Below are 22,284 nucleotides of genomic sequence, written 5' to 3'. Positions count from 1 at the left end.
CCAAAGAATTATAAAACATATAAAAAAATCACAACTATTTTTTATAAAAAAAATCAAAACTATAATTTATAATAGTCATCTTAATATTTTTATAATCATGATAGTGTAATTGTAAAATATTGATTTTATTTCATTCAAATTAAAAATTATCATAAACAAATATATTTTTTCCTGAAAAAATATATTTATAATAAAATTAAAACACTAACTAACTATAAAAATATAAAAAAGTAATTTAATATTTTACATTGCTAAAAAAATGCATGCGTATGAAAGAAAAAAAAAACTCACTGATTTGCATTGAACAGACTCACTGATTTGTAATAAATTAAGTAGTTTGATGCATGAGGGGAGCTAGGCTTACTTAATATTTTTTCATAAAACAGAGGAAAGGTTACCATAATAATCTTCATTAATTAAATTAATTTTATATCGTTGAATTTACCATAAGGGTCTTCATAAATCTTCAATGTGAGAACTCAGGTAGAATCTCTGGCAGAACATGGGGGGAATAATGTAAATTAACTGACAAGACGACACAGGTCTTCATCAACTACTGACCGACTCATATAGACTTGGAGCGAATTTTGATCCGAACAAGCAAAGGTACCAAATGAGGTAGTTAATGATTATATAAAGTGTAAAATTTTTCAAAATTCTGTTTGCCTGATTACTTCGCTGCGGGGATTAATGGAGATGGAAGAGGATGCGGGAAAAGTGAGGGCGTTGATAGAGAAGGCCACCAATTCAACGGCGGCCCACGTCGACCCCCGCCTCCTCAAAGGCATCAAAACGGTTGTCCGATACTCTGACTCGGAGCTCCGACTCGCCGCCCAAATCCTAATGGATTTCATGAAACGCGACCACTCCCAGGTCTCCTTCTCGCATTACAATCCTATTTTATCATTATTCAATTATTCCAGTTTGTTTGGTTTTTTTTTAAGGTGTAATTTAGGGTAAATTTATGTATAGATATGTGTTGTGATTTTGCAGGTTAGGTATTTGACGCTTCTAATAATTGATGAACTATTTATGCGATCAAAGCTATTTAGAGCTCTAGTTGTTGAGAATTTAGATAAGCTATTAAGTTTAAGCGTGGGATTTAGAAGAAACCATCCGCTTCCTGCTCCACCGGCAGTTGCGTCCGTTTTGCGTTTAAAAGCGATTGAATTCTTGGAGAAATGGAATTCTTCTTTTGGAATTCATTACAGACAGATTAGATTAGGTTTTGATTACCTTAAAAACACGCTCCGGTTTCAGTTTCCAAATGTTCAGGCCATTGCAGCACGAGTTCAGCAAGAGAGGAGGGAAAGGGAGATGAGGACGAAAGAGATCCTAGTTAACAAGTTTGAGGCTTTGAAGGAGAATTTATCTTCGTTGAAGGAGGAAATTCGGGAAACTGTTGATGAGATTGGGGAGTGTTTAGAGATTGTTAAGAATAAAGAGGAGAATGTGGTGATTGGCGCTTTAGATGACGAGGATTTTGAAGAGTTTCATCCTTTGGAGTTGCGTCAGCTCCGGCTTGATTCGTTGAAAGAGGGGGAGAAGGTCTGCGAGAATAGTGAGAATAAAGTGGTTTTCGATGCATTGAGGGAGTTGTACAAGCTCTTAGTGACAAAGCATTTGGTTTCGGTCCAAGAAGGAATCTCTATTCTAATCAGGGTTGAAGTGGAAGATTTGAGATTAAGAGATTCTATGCTCAAGGAGTTCATTGACATCCGAAATCACCTTCAATCAATGAAGAAGAAATGTGTTGAATCAGGTTGCGTTCTTCCAGACATTACAAAGCATGACAAAGAAGAGGAAGAAGATTTTTGGGAGGAGGGTAAGGTTGAATCAACTGGCCTTGGGAATTTTAGTGAACCCAATAAGCGATCTGAAAACTCTTCTGCGCCATCAACTTCTGGAGAGGTGAAAAATGAACCTTCTGAATGCAGTACTGAGAAGTCGAAACGTGACGAGTCTCCGGGTTGTGAAGGTGGTGGAACTGATTCCAGCTCTCTTCGAAGTAAGCTCATGGCTGAAGCTCCAGTGATAGAGTGGGGCTCTTTTTTGGACACCTGGGGTTCAAACAGGGATGTTTTAGCCAACCACAGGGGCCTTGAGCTTGAAAGTCACTGGGGTAGGGTGGACCATGATGCAGTTATTCCAGCAAAGAAAATTGCTGAATTGAACCTTCAGGCAACTCTTTACAAAGAAGACCGAGTTGAAACCCAGCCATGTCGAGTTCCATTACGGAAGGGTGGACTCTGTCAGAGAAGAGATTTGAGAGTTTGCCCCTTTCACGGACCCATCATTCCCCGTGACGATGAAGGAAATCCTATCAACCAGGACACTTCAACTAGTGACGTGACTCTTGATTTAGGGACTGATTTAGTAGAGCAATTAGCCAAAGAAGCTGTGAAGAATGTTTGGGACAGAGGTAATGAGGAAGCAAGGAAAAGAAAAATGGACAAACATTCACAGCAACGAGCTAGGCTTGCAAAGATACGAGAACATAATCAAGCTGTTCTGAGGGATGCTGCAGTGGCTCCAAATTCTGGATCTTCAGTTATTGGGGACGATGTCGAGGCATCGAGGAGGGACAGTTTGTTGGCTAGAAACAAAATGGAAACTCTCGCGTCAATGTTGCACAAGAAAGTAACCACCAAAGATAGGTTGTCTCGGAGACTTTTGAATACCAGGGCAAGTGATGCAGTGACAAGGCAGCTTACACTGGGAGAAGATGCTAATTATAGAGAAGCCTTTCCAAATCAATGGTAGAATATGGATATTCCATTGTTGGAATGTCGCGCTTTCTTAAAGTACCGAGCATCTGAAGATACTTATGCTGGTAATGGGCCCCAATAGTGCCATCCATGTTGACGGACAAGCAGTTTCAGACTTTCAGTTGCATGTTGAAGCATAAGAATTTTGCTGTACACATTGTGTGATTTTGGAGAAAGACGAGTACTTTTGTAAAAACTTTTGTAATTACAAGCTTTGATGGGAAGATTTTGTAATGATATGTTTTTTAATCTCTTCGCACAAACATTGTTGTGTCATATTTTAATCACAGGACAACACTGAAGAATTGGAACATTGGAGATTATTATATAATATATTAAAATAGCTCAGTATCCTATAACTATTTCTCTAAATATAAATTATTGTGGATTAAAACAGTATAATGATAAAACTATTATTACCACAAAAAGTTGTAAAGACGATAGAAAAAAGGTGGGGTTGCGTTTTTTATTAGGATGCATTTGATATTGAAATGATGATTTAAAAAAAAAAACAGCCATTATAAATTTTGATAGGGCATAGTGGGGTTGCAGACATCTCACGCTGGGACTATCATGCTTTGGGTGCTAGGATTGGACCCGCGAGCATTGCTGCTGACCTAGACAAGCGGGTCTGCAGGCTCGCGCTCCGAGGGTCTATAGCCCTGCGTGCCTACGATCTGCAACCCGCTCGCTTGGACTTGCAGAAACATGTGCTGGGTGCAGACTCACATGCCCAGGTCTTTTCTGACTTGCGCCTGGGGTTTGCAGACCCCACAGAGAAAACAAATAATAACAATTATTATTATTGTTGTTTTTATTATCGTTACTATTTTTTTAAAAAACAATTATTACTATAAAAACTTGAGCCAAACAATTTTAATATTATTATTTGTATTATAAATATTATTATTATAATTAAAAGTATTAATATTAAAAATATTATTATTTGTGTTATAAATATTATGATTTTTATTATAATTAATAGTATTAATATTAAAAATACCATTATTTTTATTATAAATATTATTATTTTGATATAATTAATATAATAATTAATACATTTGTAAAAAATATTAGTAATATTGAAAAACAATAATAGATTTGATTTGAACGATAAAATTAAGAATTATTATCATTATTATTATAATTAGTAATTTTTTTAAAAAATTATTATTACAATAGAAGAAAAACCATAATTTTTTTATAAGATTAAGAAATATAAGAATTTGGGCAAATAAGTTAAATCTTATTATTAATATTATAAATATTATTAAAATTAAAATAAATATTATTACTATAAAAAAAACATAAATTTGATTTTAATGGTAAAATCAATTATTATTATTGTTGTTGTTATTATTTTTATTATTAACTTGGGTGTGACATCCTTTTCCAGACCTAAGAAAAATGAGATTGGAAATGAACATCTATCCCAAGTTACTTGGGTGTGGGAACGCAGATCCAAATCACTTGGGTCATGCAACTCCGCCTAACCCAAGGATTTGGGGTATGACGTCTGGACCCAAGGTTGTTGGGTCTGATGTCTGAACCCATAGGTAACATGTTTGTGTTCGAACTAAGGCTAATAGATCCGCATCAGGACCCAAGATTGATGGGCCTTGTGCGACACCCAATTCTCTTGGATCTTGCATCCAAACCCAATTCTCTTTAGTTTGATGTCGAGACCCAATTCTTTCGAGTATGGTGTTGGTATCCAAGGCTAATGGGTCTTGCATCCGGATCCAATTCTCCTAGGTCCGGTGTCAGGACCCAAGGCTAATGAGTCCTTCTTTATGACCCAATTCTCTTCGGTTCGACGTCAAGATCCAAGGGTAATAGGTCGTGCGTCCGGACCCAATTCTCTCACGTTCGGTGTTCGAATCGAAGGTTAATGAGTCCTGTGTCAATATTCATAGCTAATGGATCCGTCGTCAGTACCCAAAGCTGATGGGTCTGGCGATTCTCTTGGGTTCGTATCAGGACCCAATTATCTTTGGTCCGACATCAGGACTTAAAACTAATTCCTCCGTCAGGATCCAATTCTCTTGGGTCAGGCATTAGGACCTATGGTTCCTGGGGTCATAGATTTCTAAATATTATTATTTTTATTATAAATATTGTTATTTTTATTATAATTAAAAGTATTAATATAAAAAATATTATTATTTTTTATTAGAATTAAAAGTATTAATATAAAAATAGTATTACTTGTGTTATAAATATTATTATTTTTATTATAATTAATAGTATTAATATTAAAAATATTATTATTTATATTAAAAATATATTTATTTGTATTATAAATATTATTATTTGTATTATAATTAATAAATTTGAAAAAAATTAAAAAAATATTATTATTATTATTATTATTAATTTTTTTAAAAATATTATTATTACTATTGAAGAAAAACCATTGTTTTTTTAAAAGATTAAAAATATAAGAATTTGTACAGAGAAGTTAAATATTATTATTAATATTATTATTGGGTCTGGCGTTGCAACAGACTCGACACTCTTGGATCCGGTGTTGCAGCCAGACCTAACACTTTTGAATTTTAAATATTTTTGATATCTTTTTGAAAATAAAAAGTTAACCTGCGGCATAGCGCGAACCAGCTAACTAACTAGATTATATCTACAAGCTCTCAGAATATGAACCCTTGCAGTAGCCAGTGGGAAATCTTATGATCTGTTTCTGCATATTCCATGGGTTTCAGAAGGCAGGAATTAGCTGTCCGTCCTGCGTTGCCATGCAATGACCCGTAGCTTGGTTAACTAGAGGACAGAGTGAACATGAACAAGTTTAACACTTGAAGCAACGAGCTTCACCTCAGAAATCAATCAAACGGCTCTTGAATTTGATATCAGACCCATTTTCAGGCAACTAGTACTGACCAGTGCATAATGGTTTCTCGTGAAAAAATGGAGAATCAATTTAGTTGGCTACAAGCTTTACTGAGATAGACAAATTGGGATCTTTTTGCACTTGATGGTTCTTTCATCTTGGAGTAACGTTGAAACCAAGCCATCTTTTTATGCCCATTATCATTCTAAATCGTCTTTTTAACCTTGATGACAGAGGATAGATGACAATCTGTCCACGTTTCAGAGACCACATATATAATACTACTACTACCACTACTTTCTTGCTGCCAATGAATAATGATGGTGATGTCTTGAAGGATCTGTATTAATCATGAAATCTAATAATCTTGACTGATTTGTTAGTTGTTGCCCACTTTAATCCATGCCTTCTGCGATATCAAGGTGGCAGTGCCTTTTTCCTATTCCAGTTCCTGTTCCTTTGCACCCATAAGGTTCTTATTTGCGTAGAAAATTTGAAACATACACTAGAGAGTAGAAACTGCCAACAGACATACGAGGAAATGAGATTTTGGTCGTGATGATGGTGTTTGAGGCTGTGGTTATGGTTGATTTTTAAAGTGTTTTTTACTTAGAAAATTATGTTAATAATTTTTTTTATTTTTTAAAAATCATTATTGATATCAGTACATCAAAATGATTTGAAAATATTAAAAACATATAACTTCAAAAAAAAATTCAATTTTTTTTGAAAATACTTTTATAAAAGACTCGCAAACGCTCTGAATAATCTTAAACATTCCTTTGTATTACTAGGAAAAAAAAAAATGGAACACAATTTGCTACAACCAGCTGTGGATCCCAACTACGCCACGGGTCTGATTTTTTTCCCCTCACCATCCGGGTTATAGGTGCAATTAAATAAATTGATTTTATTTTAATTGGATGATTAAAAATAATAATAATAAAGTTCAAATTAAAAAAAGAAGTTCGATACAAAAGAAATAACCTAATAAAAAAAGATGATACAAAAAAAATAACCCGATAAAAAAAAAGATGAAAATATCACAAAGACCATTAAAAAAAACTAATGTTAACATGTGTTAACTTTTCAAATATGTGACTTGGGTTAAAAAAACTATTAAACTTAATTTCTAATTAATCAAATGTTAAAAAAAAAAATTAAAAAAAAAATTTCAATTATATAAAAAGATTAAAAATAAAAAATAGCAATTAAAAAAATGAGGATCAAAATTGAAATACAAAATAAATTTTATCTTTGATTGAAGGAAGAAATTGAAAAAAAAAAATTTAACAAAAGACCCAAAAACGATAAAAACAATTCAAAGAATGAAGATCAAATTGAAAAAAACTAAATGTATTATAAATTGAAATTAAAGAATGAAATTGAAAAAAAATTAAAGTTTTACATAAAAACCAATAACAAAATTATATATATAAAAAATAAAGACCGAAGTGAAAAATCTCATAAATCAGAGGATAACTCTTAAAATTTGCATGATCAGCATAAATTTTAAGCGGAGAAAGAAGAAAAGAGGGGAGAAAGTATTATTTGCAATAAACTATTTCACCATCAATTACACGCAATGCTCGAAAAGCAAGTTTATGAAAATACCAAATTGCATATTAGCGAATATGATAATAACAACAAAACTATTATAAAAAAAACCATTGAGGCAAGTTTTAGTTTTTTTTGTTTCCAGTGACATTTTAGTTGTTTCATTATACTTGTTGGTTTTTTATATGTAGTCAAATATCAAATTGCCCCACCTGATAATAACAGAAAAAGATTAAGATTTATTTAATTTTATTTAATTTGGTAATAACTAATGCACAGTGTGAAAAGTTTTAATTCCTCAAATAATTAGTTTAATATTTTTTTGGTTTGAATAACAAAACATTTCCAACAAATAATATAAATAAATATGTGTCTAAAATGTTTTTTCAAAGGTGACTAGGTTCTGTTATATAATACCCACGATACAAGTGGTCAAATGCTATTGACAATTAGTCTTAATAATTTGAATTGGTCCTGGTCAATGCAAGTGTGCAAGCTCCAGGGGTTGAAACTATAAGTTGAATTGAATGGAAAGTGGCCCAACCCTAACATCTACGATGCTGGATGATTTTCAAGATAAGTTATTTTTTTATTTAGTTTAGAAAAAAACATGTTTTTGGGTGTGATTTTTTTTCCTATTTAGTTTAGAATAATAAATATTTATTTTTATAAATCATGTTAATCATTTTCAATGATCATATCATATTTTGAGATTATAAACTTGATAGTATATAGTTTTTTGCACCATATATCAGGGGTAATAATTTTTGGTTCGGTTTGATTTTTATAAAAAGAAGTAACCAAATCGATTTTTTTAAAAAAACCGAAACCGGTTCAAACCGACCGGTTTCGGTTTGGTTTTTTAGGACAAAAACCGGTTTGGCTCGGTTGATTTTTGGTTTTTTTCGGTTTGGGTTCGGTTCGATTTTTTTAGTTTCATGCTTATAAAACTAAAACCGAACCGAAACGGTCGGTTTTTTCAAAATTTTAATCGATTTAATCGGTTTTTTTTACGGTTTGATTTTTTTAATTATTTTCTTTTCCAGTTTAATTAGTTTTTTAATTTTTTTACTAAGCTCTACCATATAGAGGATGAAAAGTTCCCTACTTGAAGACATCATAAGAGAGCATTGAGAATGGTTGAAATCAATATCCCATAAATATAAGCAAACATGTGTGCTGCTCATGAGCAAGCCCTTTACACAAATACAAGCCAGCTTGATCCAGCTAGTGATGGTGGATGGATGTATGGATACGAGAAATCTGTTTATTTTATTGATGTTAAAAATAAAATTTTTAAAATAAAAAGTATTATATTTATGTATTTTTAAATAAAAATTATTTTAAAAAATAATTACTACAGTCCTTCAAAACCATCCCAATGCCATTGTGCCCTAACATATTATATAAAAATTAAAATTAAAAATTAAAAAAAATATTATTTTAATATATTTTAAAATAAAAAATAATTTAAAATATAACCTTTACAACGCTACCATCTTGCCGTTAAACCGAATGAATCTAATCTAATCTTATAATCATAGTTTAGTTTAACCCCTTTTCATTATTCCACCTAATCTAATCTCCTCCTATGAAAAACCTTTTTTTACATTTCCTCTCGCTCTCTCTCTTGCCTGAAAGAAACCCTTCGATGTTGATCCAATGCCTCTCACAATTTCGACGGTGACTTTCACCGATAAAGAAGAGTGCCCCTTTTTTACATAACACGAACAGATCTTGCTATCGCTTCGATTCAATCTGTTCCCCCCTTTTCTAATCTGATAAATCAGCTTCGTAGGAAATAAGGAGAGACGGCATAGAAATACCCAGAAGAGAGTTGAAGCAGCTGCTATATATAATTATATTTGATTGGAAGGCTGTTGTTTTGGTGGTGTAGGAATGGAATTGGATAGCATTGAATGTGTGCCATCCTTAGATTTAACAGATGAGGATGAGATCCACCACCACCACCATCTCCACCATTTCCCTTCTGTTTCAAAGCCACACACCACCACCACCACCAACAACAGCAACAGCAACAGCAATAGTAATACCGTGGCTTCAGCTATACACACTACCAGTGTTCATGAGCTCCTTGAATGCCCTGTTTGTACCAATTCTATGTACCCTCCTATTCATCAGGTCTGGCCCCCTTTTCTTCTTTCCCTTTTCTTGTTTATCATGATTATGCATATGGTTTCGCCTTTTCTTTTTCGGGTTTTTAATTGTTGAGTTATTGATGCGGGTTTGGTGTGCTTTTTGGTATGTTGTTGCTGATAAAAATATAGCTAGGGCCGTTGAACTGCGGAAATTGCAGGCTTGATTTTGTTAGGATTTGTGTCTGTTGGTTTAATTGGTTGGATTGTGGAGATTCAGGTAGCTGCCATCTGTCACAGCTAGGTGAATTTAGGAATTTATGGGCTTGGAAGATTTTTGGTTTTTCGACTTTGGTTTAAAGATGGCTACATCGCATGATTCTAAGAAACTATGACCATTCATATGTGTGTGGTGTCCTCGATTTTATTTGTATGTTGCAGCAGTTGCTAGAAATATGGAGGGAACTCTTTGGTTAAAAGCATTAAATTTTGAAATCTAAAGGGTTGTGTGGATTTTAGTTAGATATTGGGCCATTGATAACTGTCCAGTGACTTCTTTATAGTTGGATGTGGGCGGTTACCTGTAGACAGTAGACATATCTCCTGTTTCCATGCAATGGAGGGAAAATTGTGCTTATAAATGCTGTTGCTTTGTGCTAGAGCTCCTGATTTCTTATGCTTCCTAGATGATGTAGGCTGATGTTAATCAATTGTTGTTTCTGCAGTGCCACAATGGCCACACACTCTGTTCAACCTGTAAAACACGAGTACAAAATCGGTGCCCCACTTGTAGACAGGAGCTCGGTGACATTAGATGTCTAGCATTGGAAAAAGTAGCTGAATCACTTGAGCTGCCTTGCAAATACATGTCGCTTGGATGCCCAGAGATTTTTCCATACTATAGTAAACTGAAACATGAGACCCTGTGCAATTTTAGGCCATACAGCTGTCCATATGCTGGATCAGAGTGTGCTATTGTCGGGGATATCCCATTCCTTGTAGCTCATCTAAGAGATGATCACAAGGTGGACATGCATTCCGGGTGTACTTTCAACCATCGCTATGTCAAGTCCAATCCTCGTGAAGTAGAAAATGCAACATGGATGTTAACTGTAAGAGTGTTTCTATCTTATTTAATTGATCCATAATCACTTGCAGATATTCTTGGATGCACATTACATGCTTCCCTCTCACTTTGTTTTTGTTGGGCTGGGGGGTGGATGGGTGGAATAGGAATTCCAACACAGCACTGGAACATGACATGCTTCTTTTTGTTCTTTGATCATGTTAAGGCATCCTAACCAAACTTGGATTATGGCGAAGTGTGGAAAGTGATGATCATTTCTTGCTAACAGTGAAGCATTTGTGCTATTTATACAAGGAACTTCTTCACTCCATGATCTTCTCATTAAAGAGATCACAAATTATGTCTATCCTGCTTTGTATGTGTGCAACAGATTGTAATAGCTGTCATAACCTTGCAGTAAATTAAATACTTTAAGCCCAAGGGATTAGTTGAGTGGTAAGACATCATGGATTCTGGCCTTGTGCTATGTTAAGGCATCCTAACCAAACTTGGATTATGGCGAAGTGTGGAAAGTGATGATCATTTCTTGCTAACAGTGAAGCACTTGTGCTATTTATACAAGGAACTTCTTCACTCCATGATCTTCTCATTAAAGAGATCACAAATTATGTCTATCCTGCTTTGTATGTGTGCAACAGATTGTAATAGCTGTCATAACCTTGCAGTAAATTAAATACTTTAAGCCCAAGGGATTAGTTGAGTGGTAAGACATCATGGATTCTGGTCTCATGAAGTCTTTACCTGAGTTCGATCTCCACCACAAACTTTTCTCAGCCATTCCTAGTATTTGTCTGGTAATTCTCTGGTTTGTTTCAGGGTAAGAGATTGTCCATAGTGAGAAACTAGTCTGGTGGTAAAAGATTTCAGGCTACTTTGTTATCCAATTATTATACCAAGCAGTTTCCCTTTATTATGTGTGTTCTGAGCAATGTTTTTTTTACTGTTTTGAAAATATAAACTCTCATCCTTCCAAGTAAATATGAACTCCATGACGTGGATGAAATATTACAAATGTTAGTACAGACTAAATTGAAATGTGGATGATACATGAATTCAGCTGTTTCATCTCGAGCTTGTGTTTTGCCTGCATTCTATTGGTTGATGCCTTCACTAGTCCCAATGCAGACAAGATTCTATCATGTCATGTTAGAGATAAATTGAGTTCAGGAACCATCAATATGTTTTATTTATGCTTCACAGAGTGGCATGACATAGCATTCCTTGTATGCACAATGCATTTTCTTACTTTGGCAGCCACTGAACTCGCTTTTCAATCACTTTGCTTTAGGTTTTCCACTGTTTTGGCCAGTATTTCTGCCTCCATTTTGAAGCTTTCCAACTCGGGATGGCTCCTGTTTATATGGCATTCCTCAGATTCATGGGTGATGAGGCAGAGGCCAGGAATTACAGCTACAGCCTGGAGGTTGGGGGAAATGGTCGGAAACTAATCTGGGAAGGCACACCACGGAGTATAAGAGATAGTCACAGGAAGGTTAGGGACAGCCATGATGGACTTATTATACAACGTAACATGGCACTTTTCTTCTCTGGAGGAGATAGGAAGGAGTTAAAGCTGCGAGTTACAGGACGGATATGGAAAGAACAGCAGAACCCGGAAGGTGGGGCATGCATTCCCAACCTTTGTAGTTAGGCTGATTTTCACTTTCTTGCTTTCTACTGTGTGCTCTGTTTCCTGTAATACTGTTACTAAAACGCGGATCATTTTAAGAATCCTTATGTATAAAACTGGGGCCTCAGCTTTATAAATTGTTAATAAACTTCCTGAAGAAATTGTCCTGGCAATGTCGCTAATTCATAGATTTTTTAAAATCTGGCTTGAGAGGTTAATCTGAAGTTGGAACGAGTTGTAAAAATCCATGGGATCTTATAAAAAAAAACTTAGATTTAGTTGATATCTTAATTAACCTGTAAAAATTGGTCAAAAACTTGGATGTAGCACATTGAATTTTTTTTTTTAACAAAAATAATATTTTGTTTTATAAATAAAAAATTGGCGGCTGACCCTTTCTACTGATCCGGTCAAAACTTGAAACATGGATCTTGAGCTGTGTCGGGCCAGGTTTAAAAATGGTTTTACCAGCTGCGCCAGTTTCCATAATTAGCCTCCCTATTTCACAGTGTGCTTCCTCGATTTGGATGCTGGCTTAAGTTGCTCTAACAAGGGATGAGAAGGTAATTTTAATTACTTGTTTTTGTATTTTAAAAATATTTTTGAAATATTTTTAGTTTTTATTATTTTTTTAATATATTAATATTAAAAATAATTTTTTAAAAAATAATAAAAATATTATTTTAATAAAAAACACATTAAAAACAAATTAATGTGCTAAATGACAAGATCAGTTGACCAGCCGAAAGTTTTTCTTTTTTAAAAAATAATCATAATTAAGTTCATTAAACAAAATAAAATACCAAAAATCCTCTTGATTTCCTTTTATTTGTTTTCTTGAGAGACATTCCATAATAATTTTGAATTTCTTTCGTTTATAAGAATAGTTCATAATCTAAAAATATAAAATAAAATATTAATTTAAAATAAAAATAAAAATTCAAAAATTCAAAAATTTTCAAAAGATAGAATTTGATCTCTAAAACCCAGGAAACGTCTCTATCTCTCGTCCATTTGAAATCTATCGATCTTTCACCCTCTTTAATATTTTTCTTCACTAATGGAGCTTCGAGATCCTCCACTTCCTAACGGCTAACAGCACTGGTGGTGCCCTCTATGTGATGATTCCGAGGAATACAATTTTCCAGGAAAAAAGGATTTCATCTTCTGAACATGCTTATTTAAGAAAATTAACCAGCAGATTCGCAGAAGCATAATACAAAAACGATGCTGCTCGTAACTCCCAATGCTAAGTACAAAAACAACATTTACAAGTTGACGAAAATCATCAATCCAAAAAAAAATAAAAAAACTGAAACAACTGTGAAAAGAGAAGAGCTAGAACTGAGAGAGATGTTGCATCCGCAATACCAATTGAAAAGGAAAAGCACTTTGAAATGTGTCATGTGCCATGCATATGTACGATATTGCATGTACAAATTCACGAATATATACCCATTATATCCACATAATTCAGCAATTTAACTAGGCGGATCCAGCAGTCTCATCAAGGCGGTGATCCATGATTTGTGATGCTGTTTCAAGGAAAGCAGCTTCACTTGATACAGGAAGTACGGAATCCTCGGCTTCTTCGACAATCTCTTTAATAACAGATCCCTTCTTCAAGGTCTCCCTACACATCATACTACCAATGGTGAAAGGAGTGATCAGACCCCTCTCCACTCCCTTCTTCAGGAGCGGAGAGTGCGCGCATATTCTTCTGGCAGGTCCCATCCATGAAACTTCAGAAAGGCACTATAAAAAGGAAAAGATATCCATCCTGGAAAAAAAAAAGCTGTCTCCTGGGTATTTATAAGTGCAGTAAATTAAGTAAAAATTTGGTGAATAAGTTCTTTTTTAATAAGCTTCTTAGTGCTATTATAAGAATATTTATAATATTAAAAGATCATAAAGGGTACTTAAAACTTAATATATCAATAAAATTAATTTATTTTTATAATTAATTTTGATATTTGTGACTGTTGGAATAAAATTAAATAGTAATTATTCAATTCAATTTAAAAATATAATTATTTCATTAACAACCATATAGTTTTAGTAATAGTCATAATATTAAAAAGTATAATGTTTCATTATAATATTTAAAGTCTAACAAACATGTAACTGCACAGAGAAAACATATACGAAAAAACAAACGTACTTTCTTTCCTTTCTCTTCTATTTTTATTCTTTTAGAGATATAGATAACTTAGTTGTATCATGAAAATATTGTCTATATATGAGGCAAATAAATGTCTTAAAGACAATGTTTTCACGCCTCTAAACTAACTTTTTATTTGTTTCCATTTATAAACAATTTCTTCAACAATTTTAAGGAATTTATTTGATGGAGAGAAATCTGAATTCAAGCATTAGAGTTGCTAATGATGTCAAAATTTACCATTATAAATAACTAATTCAAGTGATAATAAGTTCACATCAAGATGGATACTCTTCCTTAGAAGAAATGCAATATCCTAGGCATCTAATAAACAAACGTACATCTCTCATTCTACCATGGAATCAAAATTTACTATTATGGCTGCTATAGATAAAGAAGTAAAATGGCTAAGAAATATGATGCTAGATATTAAGTTGTGGCCACAACCTATATCAGTTATTTTTTATACTATAATAGTGAAGCAACTATGTCTAGAGCTTATAATAATATTTACAATGGTAAGTCAATACATATAAGCATTCGACATGGATATGTTCGAGAGTTGATTACAAATAAGGTAATCACCAATATTAATGTGAAGTCTGAATAATTTAGCGGACTCACTCACAAAAGAATTATCTAGAGACGTGGCAAGGAAAACAACTAGTGGAATGAGATTGAAATCCGTTATTAAAGATATCGGTAATAGAAACTTAACTTCGGATTAGCAAGAAGTTTATCTCAAAATTTAATGGGTAATAACAAGTTAATGTTTAGTATATGTTGGGCATTGATAATTAATTTTAGACCTTATTATGATAGTATTCAGTGTGTTTTATTATGTAAAGAAGGATAAATGTAGGCTATTAATGAAATTTAAAGTTTGTGTTTGATGTAATAGAGACATGTAATTCCACCTATATGAATATAGAAGTGGTGTCGTTTTTTACAAGAGTTAGAGTTTTCTCTTGCAAATATTCATAAAAATAAGATTTTAGCACATGGTCATAATAGTGCTAAACAATTGTAAACATCTTTAAGAGTTTAGATAGTATTGTGTATGTAATATCTTTGATTTTACAACAAAAATTTTGGTTTAATCCGTGAAAACTAATAACTTTAGTAGAATTCAAGTTTTAACACTAATTAAAGGTTTAAATTGTAAAATACCTTCTTAGAAGTATAATTTTATCAAGTGAAAAGATATTCATTACAAACTAGTAAGAGATTATTGGTGTAGTTTGTAAATAAATAAAGAAGAAAAAGATGTCTATCTCATATTGAAAAAAAAAAAAAACTCCCTCTTAAAGTATTTATAAGTATGAGTTTTTATTGTAAAGTAAATTAAGTGAAAGTTATGGTGGATGAATTTTCCTAATAAGTTTACTAATACTTAGTAATTGAGCACTTGAAACTTAATATGTTATATAAATTAATTTGTTTTTGAATTTATTTTTTGAATTTTCATAATTAATTTTAACATTTATGATTATTGAGATAAAACCGAATAATTATTCAAATATAATTGTTTCATTAATAATTATATAGTTTCATTAACAAACGTAATGTTTTCATTATAATGTTTCAATTATTACACAAAAGATACACACACAAAATAAAAAACAAATGTTTTTTTTCCCAAGATTTAAAGAACTTAATTATATCATAAAAATATTGTTTTGATGTAAAACAAATAAATACTTTAAAAACAATATTTTCACACCTCCAAACCAACTATTTATTTGTTTTCATTTATAAAGAGTTTCTTCAACAAATAAATGGACACTGAGAGAAGAATTATAATCAAAATGATGATTTTAATTGATAATTAATTTCGTGATTAAAGAATAAATGCATCTCAAACAATCCATCCAGTTCTCAAAGTCCTAGTGTCCTTCAGTTCCTGGAAAAAAAGAGTAAAGATACATTGAATTCAGCAGGCCATCTACGAATGAATCAAGGAAGTTAAACATGGGAGTTGCCGTGTCATTGACACTGAGCTAATCAAAATTGCCTGCAGAAACGGATTCTAGGTTACCACTAAGCAACCTTGGCAACATACACAGGCTACCAAGATGCCAAGCAACGCTCCAGCAAGAACTTGTGATGGGTTATGTCCAAGAAGTTCCTTGAGCTTTCTTTGACTGATAGGATGCCCTTGAAACAGGTCCTCAACGATCATATTAAGAACCTATGTTAGGCAGGAAATGTACGAGTTAGTTCCATAACGATGAAAGACTGAATCATTCTTCACAAAAAGCGAGAGAGAGAGGAAAAGGGAGAGAGACTGACTATCAAATGTAGACAAGCTATAACAAGCTCGAGAAAAGAAAATGGTTGATTGTGTATCTCTAACAGAAGGACTGAAGTAGAAACTGTCATGCTAATCCACATATAAGACGCCCTATGCAATGAATGAGGAAGAAAAGAAGGGTTTAAAAGGCAGATAGTTATTAGCACATTGTGCTTGGAACTTCAAAATGCGCATCCATTAGCCTCAAGAATGGATACAAAGCTTCCTTACCCCACAAAAGTCACAAGCTTCAAGTGCTGAATTAATTATCCACCAGAAATGCTGTTCAGTATGATACCAAAAAATTGTAAGATCCAGTACAGAGAAAGATACTCCTCAACGTAAAGCATGCATCCATGCATTCTTCCAATTTTTCATTAATGAGTCATCCGAGTGCCAGGCATATAACACTGATAGTTGGCTTCGCATTAATTACTACGAAAACCAACCATCACTTGAATAAAATTTCTCTCAAAGTCAACTCAACTGTGCTCATTTATAAGGTAGTGTTTAGGCTGAGGCAGCTGATATTTTTCAAAGTGTTATTTACTTGAAAATATATTAAAATAATATATTTTTTATTTTTTAAAATTTATTTTTAATATCAGCACATTAAAAATATGGCATGACTGCAACAACAAACAGGTCTGTGAACAAGACTGTTGGTATTATGATAGCTTTTGTTTTTTCCCCACGACAAAGAAAATTGTTAGATTAGACAAATAGCTTCTGCTTTGTATACAGAGCCGCATACATAATTGCACTTCAAATCTTGTTTTGTTGAAGCTATAATAACTGTTTTTCATTTATAGAGACTTGTTTTTCATTTATTTTGCATATAAAAATCCATCTCACAATAGTTTTAGCTAAACAAATACTTTTTAAAATTTATTTTTTAAAAACTGCAACTAAAAGTATTTTTCTTAAACGCAACCGCAAAAGCTACCAAATTGACAGACACAAAATTAATACCTATAATCATGACATAAGCCGGGCCAGTGAGCATAAATAGCAGAATTACAAACATAATGCATAGAACTCAGATCAACACAGCTGATGTGACATTTATTGTAGTATCTCTTCTGCTTTAGCACAAACGACTTTCAATCCAACAACAGAGTAGCTTTTGATCTAGCAACAGGCACATACAAACTCAGGAAATTCTCCAGCTAGTGGAGACAAAAATTAAGTCTGTGAACTTTAACTTTCAAAACTTATCTCAGACTAGCTTTAAATAAATTAATACTAGTCTCTAAGTTAGATTAGTTCAGTTTTTAAGAGCTTCAGACCATCTGTTGAAAATCCTTCTCAAACACAGAGAACGTTAATTTACCAGCATTACAAGTCTGATCAAGCATCCAATTAAGAAACATAAGACTGATCATTCTACCCAACCTCATATTATACTACAATCCGTCCTGACATTTCTGCTGTACTCAGTTCAAGTGAAACACTCTCAGGAAGAGCATTTGGCATGGCATCTGCTTGTCATGGCTTATGCCTAATTAATAGTACACATCCAAAGCAAATTGCCCCACTGCATCATGAAGTCTGGAATAAGAGGAAGACCTCCCTCCAAATTCAATCCCACCTTTGAGAACGAAGTTTGAGTATAAGCCAGAATTGGATTCCCAAAATACTTAATACTATCTCCAAAAAAAATAATGGCGATGATTAGGCAATGGATTGCACAGTATAGTGCATTCAGGCCTTTGAACACAGATGATCATCAATCTTTTTTCCTTTAAATCCCATAACCTACCCACTCATCCTATTTCCAATCCTAGCCATATCAAGAAGCTCCACTGGCAGGGGACCCGCTAGTCTTATTGGATTCTGAAATTTACTCATTTTTCCCAAGCGAATCACGCCATTCCTGATACAAATTGACCATGAAGGGAAGCAACACAGAAAATCAATCTCATTAAGCTTGTAAAAGCTTTAGGTCAAATCAACGATCCAATTTAGGAACACCTCCAAAAAAAAAACATTAACTGTTCTGTCAAGAAGCACAACAGAGTTACCAGGCCAATGTTTGGGGAACAATCACCACAATTATGACAACCAAAGCAATGCAACATAAGAAGACTACGCATAAAAATGCGAAATTTCACCAACAAAAACAATTACTTTGTCAACAAAGCAGCAGCAACAAAAGCAACGCAGCAGTAGAATATTATGCATAAAAATACTAAATTTCACCAACAAAACAAATACTCTGTGTTCAACAAAGCAAACAGAATGAATAAACCAAACTAATTCACTCCTTACCTCAGCTTGCATCCCAGCATGACGCCTGACACCAATTGCATCATACATAACTATAAGACTAAACCCCAAACAAACAGGAAATAACGAATCAGCCACTCCATGACAAAACGCAACTGATGTTGTCAAAGCAGTACACAAAGCAGAGTGGGAAGACGGCATCCCTCCCGAGGCAAACAATAATCTCAAATCCCATTTCCTCTCCACAAAAAAATTCAAAAACACTTTCATTGACTGTGCAATAAACCAAGCAAACAAACCCGATATAAAAGTTGGGTTTGCAGCTAATGTTGCCACAAAAGGACTGATCTTTACTTTCGCATGCGATGTTATACTCAATAAAGCCAATCCAAACGCTCCATTTAGCGTAAAATCCCCGTTGTGTTCACTCATCACCTTCTCCGAGTCATCACTGTATGCTTGTAACTGTGAAGCCCATTTTTTCGTTTGTGAAGAAGCTAAGGCTTTGATGTGTTCCATTATCGGGACCAAAGCCCGCAAAGGGTTTGATAAGAAAGTTCTGTTATTTTTGTTTCTTGGTTTTGGGTTTTGATGATTTGAAGGGTTTTTATACGAAAAACAAATTGGAGAGTTTTTGAATTTGGTAAGATGAGTGGACTTGAAAAATGAAAAGTGGCCAGAACACCAAAGTTTGGTTCTTGGATTTGTGGGAGTGAAGTAGAAAGAGTTAAAGATGGGTTTGGTGAGTGTTAGAGAATCCATGAGAGGAAGTCTTCTATCATTCTATTCTATGACTGAGTTGTTGAGTTCAGTCTGCATTTTAGGAGAGAAGGGTCTAGAGAGGGAATGTGAGGCTGAGTTGAGACTCGAGAGTTTTCTCGCAAATAGTACGGCTGTGTGATTGGATAGTGACAAAAGGTCATCTAGTTTCGGGTAACCTCTAAATAGTCCCCAACTAATTAAACCCTTCAATTGCATCCTCTACCTTCAATTTAAACAATATGATTATATCACATGCAAAGTATATTAAAACTTAACACCCACAAATATTTATTAATAAAACAACATATCTAATATATTAATAAAAAAATTTAATCTAAACAAAAATAATAATCGTTATATAAATAAAGTAATATAAAACTATTGATGGTGAAAAAATAATAATTTTTTTATCAAAAAGATTAAAAAATATATATTTTTTTAAAGTGTAATCATAATTATATTCTTAGAGGTCATGATATAAAATTCATTAATATTATTTAAAAGTCATGACAGTTACAGTGCTTACAGATTATACTATAACGTAAAAAAAAGTTAAAATTACATTTTAAAATTATAGTTACATCATGTTTTTTTTAATATCGTGATCCGTTGTTAACATGAAACTTGATAAATACAGAATTTCTAAGGTTTTGGTCAAACTAAAACTTGTTTTGGAGGCAATATTGATAAATTTGTGATCCTTTTTAGGATAATATTGCTTGAATCTCTAATCGGGGGGTGCAACTGGAATTTACATAATAGTTGGATGACCTATTTGAAGGTATTCCTCTAATTTATACAGATGGTGGAGAAAGAGCCCTTGGTTTATCTTGTTATAACAAGATGCCATTGCGTTGCTTGACTGACATCGAATATGCTGTGGCTTCATTGGTTTGTGCGCAAGGAAATGCGGACGCTTGACGATTGGACCCCTCCAGTCGCCATTGGAGGGGAACAAATTTCAAGGTAGGAAGCTCCAGGACTGGAATGTCCATTGCTAATCAAACCGAGAGAAGAAACAAGAAGCATTACGGGTGTTAAAAAGAACCGGCTCATGTGTAATATTTATATTATTTAACATGATCTAACCTATTAAAATTGAATAATATGAATAAAATTACATAATATAAATATTATAAGTGATAATAAATTAAAAAAATATAAAAAAATATCATGAATCGGGTCACGAGTCAAAATTTTTAAAACTCGCTCAACATGATTCCTCTTGTAAATTATATCTTTTTTTATATTTACATTTAATAATTTGTGAATTGTTATTTTATATTGAAATATTTGGACTCTAAAATTCTTGTTAGTCAACTTTCTATTAAATTTCTTTAACATAACAAAAATATAATTTTTTTTTTTATTTTTGATGATGGAGGACAAGGGTGGGGTAACTATAATTTAATAATAATGCAATGCATATAAATTACATTAACATTGAGGGTGTTATGGCACCTACAGTTTATATTATAGGCCTATTTATAAATATAAACCCTTGAAAATTAGCAATATAAGCTCAACTCGTAAATATTTATAATATCCACACAAAAATTGATCCAACCCAATATGTTCAACCCACTTGGATCTAAAAAAATCAAACCCGTCGAGTTTATAATATATAAAATATTATAAATTGAGTTGAATATAATTATAGACTTAAACCCGACCCAACTATATTCATGAACATCCCTACAGTGTATTGTTGTCCAAGTTCTAAATTGCAAATATTTTTAATAATTTAAAATAAAAATATATTTTTTTAATTAAAACTATTTTTTATGTATTTTTTTCATGATTTTTTTATTAAAAGCACTGTTTTTAAAATAAAAATTTATTATGAACATGAAGAAATTAATATGTAAGTGAAATATAATCATATACTATAAAAAAAGTTTGACAATAACACAATGTTTGTCAAAGAAAAGTGGAATTTTTACCACATGAAAACTAGTCCACAGAACTTAGCCAATGCCATAATATCTTACAATCATCAACCACACAACAATTTTAGAAACCACAATTAACGTCTAATAGTTCCATAAACTAAATCAATCACCCAATAATTCTATGAAACACCAACAATTATTTGAAAACTTCTAGAATTATAAACAACCACCCAACAATTCCTAGGACTTTCGTATCCTTATCAAGGGTTCTACTAGCTCAAATCTAGAATTGATAACCCTAAAAGAAAGAACAATTTTTTAAGAAAATAAAAATAAAAATAGATTTATTGATAATGGATTTGCATTAGCGAGTATCAAATAGTGGAGTTTGATTTTGATTTCAAACTCATTTTCTTCTTGGTTTTCTTTGTGGATGCTGAGAAAATCACTTCTTCCACCCATGAATTAGAATAACCAGACCCATATGTGTACAAACATTATTGGAATTATAAAATGTGGTGGCAATTTTGTTATTTTGATACTAGCTTTTTAGTTATTAAAATGAATATAATCACAAAGTTATAAATAAAAAGATATTTTTGTTAACATTTTTTTAGGATTTTAAGTGTTAGCATGTGTATAAAGTTCAAACTGGAAAATGTAATTTTTAAAACCATAGATTAAAAACGAAAAATGAACTAAAATATAGAAGGTATTTTGTAATTTTTTTTTCTTTTCAAGTTTGTCTAACATATATATATATATATAACATTAAATGTAACTATTTGACCAGGTATAAAAAAAGATACAAAAAGTGTAATGGTGACAATAAATAATTTATTACATCATATATTTATATATAGTTTAATTTATAAAATGTAACTATACATATAATATAAATATTTTAAATATAACATTATAAAAATATAATTATTTTTTGGTGTTTAGAGAACATTGAAAA

General features: G+C 32.6%; 3 protein-coding genes across 7 annotated transcripts; 2 read left to right on the top strand and 1 right to left on the bottom strand.

The window, feature by feature from the left end:
* The first annotated feature begins 486 nt into the window (after positions 1-486).
* Positions 487-3,031, top strand: LOC133690832 (UV-stimulated scaffold protein A homolog). Its single transcript, XM_062111102.1, has 2 exons — positions 487-873; positions 994-3,031. The coding sequence occupies exons 1-2, from the start codon at positions 691-693 to the stop codon at positions 2,761-2,763; spliced, it is 1,953 nt and encodes a 650-aa protein (XP_061967086.1). The 5' UTR covers positions 487-690; the 3' UTR covers positions 2,764-3,031.
* Positions 3,032-8,729: 5,698 nt separating this feature from the next.
* On the top strand, positions 8,730-12,159 carry LOC133692554 (E3 ubiquitin-protein ligase SINAT3). Its single transcript, XM_062113595.1, has 3 exons — positions 8,730-9,315; positions 9,995-10,381; positions 11,645-12,159. The coding sequence occupies exons 1-3, from the start codon at positions 9,073-9,075 to the stop codon at positions 12,005-12,007; spliced, it is 993 nt and encodes a 330-aa protein (XP_061969579.1). The 5' UTR covers positions 8,730-9,072; the 3' UTR covers positions 12,008-12,159.
* Positions 12,160-15,944: 3,785 nt separating this feature from the next.
* LOC133691417 (uncharacterized) lies at positions 15,945-19,567 on the bottom strand. 5 transcript variants are annotated; one of them, XR_009841672.1, is made up of 4 exons: positions 18,712-19,567; positions 16,672-16,722; positions 16,440-16,551; positions 16,201-16,338 (listed from the first exon to the last, which is right to left on the bottom strand). XR_009841672.1 is itself a non-coding variant. In XM_062111912.1 (3 exons), the coding sequence occupies exons 1-3, from the start codon at positions 19,429-19,431 to the stop codon at positions 16,531-16,533; spliced, it is 792 nt and encodes a 263-aa protein (XP_061967896.1). In that variant the 5' UTR covers positions 19,432-19,567; the 3' UTR covers positions 16,346-16,530. The 5 variants fall into 5 exon arrangements, 3 of the variants coding, with proteins under 3 accessions (XP_061967895.1, XP_061967896.1, XP_061967897.1); XR_009841671.1 differs by having other exon boundaries at positions 16,440-16,722; XM_062111912.1 differs by lacking the exon at positions 16,201-16,338 and having other exon boundaries at positions 16,346-16,551.
* Positions 19,568-22,284: the final 2,717 nt, after the last annotated feature.

Source organism: Populus nigra, chromosome 4, assembly GCF_951802175.1.
Source record: "Populus nigra chromosome 4, ddPopNigr1.1, whole genome shotgun sequence".
Lineage (NCBI taxonomy): Eukaryota > Viridiplantae > Streptophyta > Magnoliopsida > Malpighiales > Salicaceae > Populus > Populus nigra.
Note: the sequence above shows the minus strand (reverse complement) of the source record. Positions and strands in the feature narration are given on the sequence as shown.

What these genes read in the sequence shown, in the direction of transcription:
- LOC133690832 (XM_062111102.1), top strand. Translation starts at nt 691, where the DNA reads ATGGAGATGGAAGAGGATGCGGGAAAAGTGAGGGCGTTGATAGAGAAG. An exon ending in TGAAACGCGACCACTCCCAG is followed by an intron (nt 874 to 993) that starts GTCTCCTTCTCG and finishes GTGATTTTGCAG; the next exon opens with GTTAGGTATTTGACGCTTCT.
- LOC133692554 (XM_062113595.1), top strand. Translation starts at nt 9,073, where the DNA reads ATGGAATTGGATAGCATTGAATGTGTGCCATCCTTAGATTTAACAGAT. An exon ending in TGTACCCTCCTATTCATCAG is followed by an intron (nt 9,316 to 9,994) that starts GTCTGGCCCCCT and finishes TTGTTTCTGCAG; the next exon opens with TGCCACAATGGCCACACACT. An exon ending in ATGCAACATGGATGTTAACT is followed by an intron (nt 10,382 to 11,644) that starts GTAAGAGTGTTT and finishes ACTTTGCTTTAG; the next exon opens with GTTTTCCACTGTTTTGGCCA.
- LOC133691417 (XM_062111911.1), bottom strand. Translation starts at nt 19,431, where the DNA reads ATGGATTCTCTAACACTCACCAAACCCATCTTTAACTCTTTCTACTTC. An exon ending in ATGCTGGGATGCAAGCTGAG is followed by an intron (nt 16,339 to 18,711) that starts GTAAGGAGTGAA and finishes TGCCTAACATAG; the next exon opens with GTTCTTAATATGATCGTTGA.